This window comes from Geospiza fortis, unplaced genomic scaffold (assembly GCF_000277835.1).
Source record: "Geospiza fortis unplaced genomic scaffold, GeoFor_1.0 scaffold623, whole genome shotgun sequence".
Taxonomy (NCBI): Eukaryota; Metazoa; Chordata; class Aves; order Passeriformes; family Thraupidae; genus Geospiza; species Geospiza fortis.
In genome coordinates, this window is record NW_005054667.1 from 115256 (window position 1) to 124221 (window position 8966).

Here is an 8966-nt window from a genome sequence, read left to right on the forward strand (position 1 = left end):
GGACTTTTTTATCCAATGACACAAAACCACCCAAACCCATGGAGAAGAAGGTGAAGAAGAAGGAGCAGCTTCCACCCTAAAACCTCTATTTTGCTTTCTATCCATTCCTGTGTTCTAAACCCTTAAACTCTGAGTTTCCCACCCTGTGATATCACACACTTCTATTCAAACTCCACCCCCACAATCCCAGTTCTGTCATTCCATTCTGGAAGCTTCTCCAGGGCCTCAGGTCAATGCAGTGTTCTCCTGGGGGTCAGTGCCTGGCAGCACAGAAAGTCTGGAATTCTCAGCACCCAGAACTCCAACACCTCTGTTTGTGTTTGCCCATTGAGCAAAGCCTGCAGTGCCCTTGACTTGCAAATTTTCTTTTTGATTGTCTGTGACTTGGAGAGAAAACTGATTTATTTCCCTGCTGAAATGCTCTGGTGGCTCAAGGAAAGGAGTTCCCTTTCCCAAGAAGGGAGACACAGTTTTTTTCTAAATTTTTTCTTAAATTTTTCTAAAATTTTTCTAAAATTCCTTCCAATCTTATTGAAGTACTTCCTGCCCTAAACATCTTTTCCTTGTACCTGAATGCAGTGAGTTATCCAGCTCAGTGAGTGCAGCCACAGGGAATTCCAGAGCAGAGGCTTTTATCCCATTTCATCATCTCTGCTTTGGTTGCAAGGTTCATTATTTTTTGTTTCAGATATTGTTTATTGGAACAATTTATTGGAAAAAATTATGAAATAATTATTTATTGGAAAAATTTGTTCCCTCTGAGGGATCGAAGGCCCTGGGCCAGGTTTCCCAGGGAAGCTGTGGGCTCCTCATCCCTGGAAGTGCCCAAGGCCAGGTTGGACTGGGCTTGGAGCAGCCTGGGACAGTGGGAGGTGCTGGAACAAGATGATCTTTAAGGTCCCTTCCAACCCATTCCATGATTCCATCCATGAAGGGAATTTATGAAGGAAGAGAAATCTTGAATTCTTTCTTTATCCCCTAAAAGATGAGATGCTCTTCTGGTCCCTTCCCTCTTCCCCTGGATGTGGGACAATCTGGGATAATGGGACACCCTGTCCCCATCCTGGTCCTTGACTTCCTTTTCCCTCCTCCAAGCAGAGTCCCACCAGGCTTTTCCAAATTTTCCATGGCTGATCCCAAATAAAAACTCAGCTGCAGGGTTCTGCTGTAACAAAATGCACTTAGGAGTTCAAACTCTTCCCAATATTCTCCTCAAGCTTTAATAAACAGCCATTTGATATTTTCTATTTCACTTTATAACTCTTCTCCTTTCTCCTCAACCTTTAATAAACAGCCATTTGATATTTTCTATTTCACTTTATAACTCTTCTCCTTTCTCCTCAACCTTTAATAAACAGCCATTTGATATTTTCTATTTCTCTTTATAACTCTTTCTTCTCCTCTCCTTTCTCTTTAACCTTTAATAAACAGCTGTTAGATATTTTACATTTCTCATTATAACTTTCTTCTCCTCTCATTTCTCCTCAACCGTTAATAAACAGCTATTTGATATTTTATATTTCACTTCATAACACTTCTCATTTCTCCTCAACCTTTAATAAACAGCTTCTAGATATTTTATATTTCATTTTATAACTATTTGTTCTCCCCTTTCTCCTCAGCCTTTAATAAACAGCCCTTAGATATTTTATATTTCACTTTTTTCACTTTTTTTTCACTCTTTCTTCTCCTCTCGTTTCTCCTCAACCTTTAATAAACAGCTATTAGATATTTTATATTTCACTTTATAACTCTTTCTTCTCCTTTCCTTTCTCCTCAACCTTTAATAAACAGCCCTTAGATATTTTATATTTCACTTTATAACTCTTTCTTCTCCTCTCCTTTCTCTTTAACCTTTAATAAACAGCTGTTAGATATTTTACATTTCTCATTATAACTTTCTTCTCCTCTCATTTCTCCTCAACCGTTAATAAACAGCTATTTGATATTTTATATTTCACTTCATAACACTTCTCATTTCTCCTCAACCTTTAATAAACAGCTTCTAGATATTTTATATTTCATTTTATAACTATTTGTTCTCCCCTTTCTCCTCAGCCTTTAATAAACAGCCCTTAGATATTTTATATTTCACTTTTTTCACTTTTTTTCCCACTCTTTCTTCTCCTCTCCTTTCTCCTCAAGCATTAATAAACAGCTACTAGATATTTTATATCTCACTTTATAACTCTTCTCATTTCTCCTCAGCCTTTACCTTTTTCCCCTATTTTTGATGCCATCATTTTCCTCTTTGAACAAACAGGATCTCCTTTCTCCCCAGGCTCTGCAGAGTAACCTGAAGTATTCTCTGCTGCCCAGAAGGTTGATCATCAGTAAAAGATTATCCCAGTGCTTGCACCCAGCCCTGCCCAGTGGGGTGCACTTAAAGGCTTTAGAAACCTATGAAATCATCTTTAAAATCATTGGCACAAAATGGCTTGCCAAGGATTTATTCTTGTACAGGTAATTTGATTTATTTTTTTTTCTAAAGCACAAAACAGCTCACTAAGAATTTCTTTTTGTACATGTCATTTTAATTTATTTTTTTTAAGGCATAACCATCTCGATCTATTTAAATTAACTCTCATTTTACCTTTTTTTTTTGTTGTTTTTCTGATTCAAAGCTCTGGTTTGTTCCCTCTGCTGGCAAATGCAGCAATGTCAGTGAGACCTGTTCTCCTTGGCTTGTATGAGAAATATTTTCTCCCTCTCCAAAAATCCCTCCTGCCTGGTCTCCAGGCCTTTGTCATTGGGCTGCTGCCTGGCTTGGAAGAAGGATCAGAAATTTATGACAGGTAATATTAATTATTCCATATTCATTGAAGCAATATCCAGTGTTTTTCTAAAGAATTCTCAAGAAATTTCTGTCAGATTTCTAGAAATAAAAGAGCTTCTAAAGGGGGATGAATGGTGGGACCTGGAAAAATGCTGAATTAAAAAAAAACCCTTTCCTCTCTATTTTCATCCCAGAAGGAGAAGAAAAGAGGAAAAGGAGGGTTAAAAAAGAGGAAAACAAGGGTTAAAAATAAAAATGCTGAGAAAAAATAATAAAAAATTTCTTAAAGCTCTTCTGACTTCTAAATAATTCACCTGACTCCCAAACTACTGCTCTGGAGATAAATTCTATTTCAATTCTGTAACATGAGAGAGCAGCTGAATTCTTTCCAATATTTCTGTAAAATCTGGCAAAAATAGGGAGCAGGGAATTAATGGGAATTACAAATTAAATTCCAAGATCTGACCTCTGGTTTTACACCTTTTTCCCCTATTTTTGATGCCATCATTTTCCTCTTTGAACAAACAGGATCTGACATATATTTAATAAATCTTGGGAAATATTTATTTTAAAATTAATTTAATTGGAGGTTTTTTTTGAAATACCAATTCACATGAGGGAGTTTTTATTTTGTTTACTCATTGCAATGATTCTGTGGTAAGAATATCTTGTCAGAAGCTGTGTTAGGTTAATTCTCAATTCTTTTTCATGAGAGGCTCTCTGCTGAGTGTTCTCAGAAGATTCAATGTTGAGGACTAAAATTAATCAGATGAACTTCCAAGATCTGACCTCTGGTTTTACACATTTTTCTTCTATTTTTGATGCCATCATTTTCCTCTTTGAACAAACAGGATCTGACATACATTTCATAAATCCTGGGAAATATTTATGTTAAAATTAATTTAGTGTTTTGTTTGTTTGGTTTTTTTTGAAATACCAATTTACATGAGGGAGTTTTTATTTTGTTTACTCATTGCAATGATTCTGTGGTAAGAATATCTTGTCAGAAGCTGTGTTAGGTTAATTCTCAATTCTTTTTCATGAGAGGCTCTCTGCTGAGTGTTCTCAGAACCTTCAATATTGAGGACTAAAATTAATCCATCTCCTGCTGTTCCTGAAAGTGAACAAAGTGCTGAGCTTGTGCTTCAGCCCAGACACCATTTCCAGCTCCAAATTTCCCTGAGTTTGTGCACTCACACAGAAAATGGAAGAGGAAAGCTGCTTTGAGGGATTTTTTATAAATAAATGGAAAAAAACCCCATCACACTGGGAGGTGTTTCCTCTTCTGAGCTGGGATTTTCCTCTTTTCTCAACCTTGCATTTCTCATGTGAGGTTTTAATTCCTCCTTTATGGTAAAATACCAAAGTGTTCCAGAGCAGGGAATGTGCTGCATCCCACATTTTCAGTGGGATGCTCTGGAATTCATTTCAGGGTGTCCTGTGTGCAATTTTTTGTTTTATCTCATGGAATCCTGGACTGGTTTGGGTTGGAAGGGACCTTAAATCCCATCCAGTGCCACCCCTGCCATGGCAGGGACACCTCCCACTGTCCCAGGCTGCTCCAAGCCCTGTCCAGCCTGGCCTTGGGCACTGCCAGGGATCCAGGGGCCTTCACATCTCTTGTTTTTCTTCATCCAGTGCCTTAAAAATTGACCCTGTTGGTTTAAAAATAGGAATTTTTAGGATAATCTCCAGCTCCCAGAGTGATAAAATTGCCTTTCAAACTTTAGCATATGCTGAAATGACTTCCAATTTAGCTTTTCACACCTCTGACAATAAACATTCTGCAGTCACAGGTGCTGCAGTTGTTTGGTCAGAGCTAAATATTTGCAGATATTTCCTGGAAAACTTTCCAGTGTGTGAACAGAGACTTTGTTTTAACGACAAAGAATTGAGTGGGTTGGATTTTTTTGTACAATGAGATTCATCCATCACCACCTGGGATAGGGGAAGGTTCCCTGCCCATGGCAGGGGGTGGAATGAGACGATTTCTGGGTCCCTTCCAACCCAAACCATCCCAAGATTCTGTGATAAAGGGAAATTTTGACAACACAAAGCCGCAAAGCATCAAGCCAATGATATCAACTCTATATAATTCCATTTCTGTGGTAGAAAATCAGCTAACAAGGGTTTATTTTCTCTGCCTGGGTACAGAACAGATGCTCTGCTGGTGAAGCTGTCCCTGCTGATGGGCCAGGAGGTGTTTTATGGAGCTCTCTGGGGCAGTGTCCTGGGCAGCCCCTCCATCAGGCTCCCTGCTTCCCTCTTCGTCGTCAGCCACATCAACAGGGAGCTCTCTGGCAAACAGCAGAAATTCATGCTTGGCACTGATTATAAACTCACTGTAAGTTCCTTTTACACCCTTGTTTGCGTTTGGAAAGCCAGGTGTCTGCTAAGGGAGGCAGGAGTCTCCTTTGAAATGGAAAATGCAAACCTTCTCCTCCAAATTATTGTAATTTTGAAATTAAGGGGGCTCTCAGGCAAAGATATGGGAATAGGAATAACAAATTTTTTTATAAGGGGAAAAAAATTAAAATAAAAAATAAAACTAAAAATGCAGTAATACAAAACAACACTGCCAGAGTCAGAACATGGCCTGCCATGCTGTGGGTCAGGGTGGTGGCAGCAGTCCCATTAAATTATTATAATCTTGAAATTAAGGAGCTCTCAGGCAAAAATATGGGAATAGGAATAACAGTTCTTTACTAGGAAAAATATTAAAAATAAAAAGAAAATATAAAAACAAAAATGCAGTAATACAAACCAACACTGCCAGAACCAGAACATGCCCTGCCCCCTGTGTGTGTCAGGGGTGGCACAGCCCCATCCCATGGGGGCTCAGCCCTCCTGCAGTGCCAGCTGTGCTGCTGCTGGAGCAGGGATCCTGCACAAGGGGGGAGTTTTCCTCTGCAGCTCCAGGGCTGCTGCAGATGGGCCTGGGCTCCCTCTGGCAATGCAGGGCAGCAGAAAGCTGCTCCTCTGGCAATGCAGGGGGCAAAGGCTGCTGTGCTGTGCCAGGCTCAGATTGGATCCAGGTAGGAATGCTTGGCTCCTCCCCTGGGCGCAGCATCTCCCCATGGGATGCTGGAATTGGATCAGCCCTGCAGGGACACTCAGTGGCCATGGACAGCAGAGATCTCCTGGAGGGAGGGTTGGCTGTGGGAGAGATAAAGAAAAAACTGCCCCATGGACAGCAGAGAGCTGCCCCAGCTCTGACAGATGGGGACAGAACACACACCCCCAGTTACAGCTTGTAACCTAAAATAACCCCATAACCCCAGCCTTGTCTGGGTTAAATTAGGATGCCATGCAATTAAAAATATTTTGAGACTGAAATGTCCATACTCTGAAATTGCTCCATCCATTTCATTTGAAGAGCAGCTTTTCTGGTTTCAGTGTTTAATGTGCAGTTCTCAAAGTGTTTGCTGTTCTGAGGTTTTTTGTCTTTTTATTTTTCTAGTGAAATGGAAATCTTCTGTAGGGAGTAATTTGTGTTGAGTGATGGAATAAGTGTAAGGCTAATTAAAGTAATATCTGCATTTTAGGAGGTTTTACATCTTGTAACTGTGAGACATTCTGTACTCTTACAAACCCAATATTAACAATTCTTTTAATAGCCACAAAAAAATTGTTTTAACTCACTTTGGGTGCAGGCGTTAAACTGTAATTATCCTCTTATTTAAACAAGATATTGTTCATAGGTAGCCAAATTTCCTTTCCTTTCCTTTCCTTTCCTTTCCTTTCCTTTCCTTTCCTTTCCTTTCCTTTCCTTTCCTTTCCTTTCCTTTCCTTTCCTTTCCTTTCCTTTCCTTTCCTTTCCTTTCCTTTCCTTTCCTTTCCTTTCCTTTCCTTTCCTTTCCTTTCCTTTCCTTTCCTTTCCTTTCCTTTCCTTTCCTTTCCTTTCCTTTCCTTTCCTTTCCTTTCCTTTCCTTTCCTTTCCTTTCCTTTCCTTTCCTTTCCTTTCCTTTCCTTTCCTTTCCTTTCCTTTCCTTTCCTTTCCTTTCCTTTCCTTTCCTTTCCTTTCCTTTCCTTTCCTTTCCTTTCCTTTCCTTTCCCTTTCCTTTCCTCTGAATTTCCTTTCCTTTCCTTTCCTCTGAAGAGAATGGTTAATTTCAGAGCTGGTCTCTAAACAAGGAGTCCTGATAACATCCCAAGTTTCACATGCTGTTAGGAAAGATAATCTCCACAGCTGGAAGGATGAGCTGCAGCTCCAACAAGTAACAAAACCTGTAAGCTTCCTGCAGCTGTGCTGCACAGAGGCAACCAGAAACTGTAGGCAGACACAGATTGTATCTTATTTTTTAATGGAAAACAGGCACAGAAATAAACTGGAAGCCAAGATGGCCAACCCCACCAAGGGAATTAGAGGCTGAGTTAGGACTGATTCTCTCTCTTTTCCTTCCCTTGACTATTTGATAGCAAAATCAAATAAAATGTTGTGTTTTCCTTTTCCAGATAAAGTCTTTGTGTGTGTCAGTGCTGGATTCCAATGTCCTTGTGCAGAGGAACACTCTGGAAGCAATCCTCTTCTTTTTCCCATTTTATACAGCTTTGGTAAGGGGATTCTTTTGGGATTTTCCCATGGAAGGTGTGTTCTGTGCAAGCAGCCCAGCTCCCACCTCTGTTATTGCCAAATGGCTGAATTTTGAACCCTCAAAATCCATGAATTTTGGGATTTCTTGTGCCCTATCCATTTGAGGAGTGGAGGAGACTCTGCTGCTTCTCAGAGTCTTTACAGCTTCCAGGGCTGAAGCAATGATTTCACAGGGGCTTTGGGGGGATATTTGGGATGTGCTTGAACCATTCAGGCCTGAGCAGCTCATGTGGAAAACATTTGGAGTTTATTCAAGAGGGATTTTAGAATTTGGAATTGTCCACAAGAAGTTATTTCTGCTAAAGACCAGGGGAGCAAACCTCACTTAAAACCAAAGTTATTCCCATTGTTTCCTCACCTCCCTGTAGGACAGGCAGTGTTTAGGATGGAGGAAGAGTTTTTAAGTCTTAAGGAGAGGAGGAGCTTTGGCTGAGCTCAGGGTGGCCTTGCAGGGCCTGCAGGAGCCCCAGGAAAGCTGGAGAGAGACAATTTCTAGGGGATGCAGGGACAGCACCCAGGGAATGGCTTCCAACTAAAAGATTGTAGGGTTAGGTGGGATACTGGGGAAAAATTCATCTCTGGGAGGGTGGGGAGAGGCTGGGATGGAATTCCCAGAGCAGCTGGGGCTGCCCCTGGATCTCTGGCAGTGCCCAAGGCCAGGTTGGACACTGGGGCTGGAGCAGCCTGGGACAGTGGGAGGTGTCCCTGCCATGGCAGGGGTGGCACTGGGTGGGCTTTGAGGACCCTCCCATCCTGTGACTCCATGATCGCACTTTTCTCAGATCCCTTGAGATTGGGTCACATTTCTTTTATTGACAACAAGGATGAGGGTGTTGAGGCTTTCATTAGTGAATCTGCAGACCACACTGAGCTGGGAGCTGTGTCCTTCTGTTGGGGGGTAGGATGGCTCTGCAGAGAGACCTGGAACAGTTGGATGGATGGACAGAGTCAAATAGGATGGAGTTTAATAACTCCAAGTGCCCAGTCCTGCATTTTGGCCACAGTAACCCCTGCAATGGCAGAGGCTGGGGCTGTGTGGCTGGGCAGTGCCCAGGCACAAAGGGACCTGGGGGTGCTGACTGACCGTGAGCCAGCAGAGTGCCCTGGGGGCCAAGAAGGGATGGCCCCTGGCCTGGATCAGGAATGGTGTGGCCAGCAGGAGCAGGGAGGTCATTCTGTCCCTGTGTCTGTCCCTGTGTCAGTCCCTGTGTCTGTCCCTGTGTCTGTCCCTGTGTCTGTCCCTGGCTGTCCCTGGCTGTCCCAGGAGCAGGGAGGTCATTCTGTCCCTGCACTGCTGAGGGCACACCTGGAGTGCTGTGCCCAGCTCTGGCCCCTCAGCTTGGGAAGGACCTTGGGACACTGAGCACATCCAGAGGGGACAACGAGGCTGGAGAGGGGCTGGGAACACAAACCCTGTGAGGAACCCCTGAGGGAGCTGGGGCTGCTCAGCCCAGAGAAAAGGAGACTCAGGGCTGCCCCCATCACTCTGCACAGCTCCTGAAAGGTGCCTGTGCTCACCTGGGGCTGGGCTCTTTCTCCAGCAGCACTGACACAACCAGAGCACACAGCCTCCAGCTGCACCAAGGGAAATACAGG

General features: G+C 42.5%; 1 protein-coding gene across 1 annotated transcript in view; it reads left to right on the top strand.

Moving 5' to 3' along the window:
* Window positions 1–8966, top strand: part of DOP1B (DOP1 leucine zipper like protein B) — a 54534-nt gene that overhangs the window by 12883 nt on the left and 32685 nt on the right. The window contains 4 exon segments of the mRNA XM_031065023.1: window positions 2282–2463; window positions 2625–2795; window positions 4931–5120; window positions 7232–7364. Of these exon segments, the coding sequence (XP_030920883.1) occupies window positions 2282–2463; window positions 2625–2795; window positions 4931–5120; window positions 7232–7364 (676 nt within the window).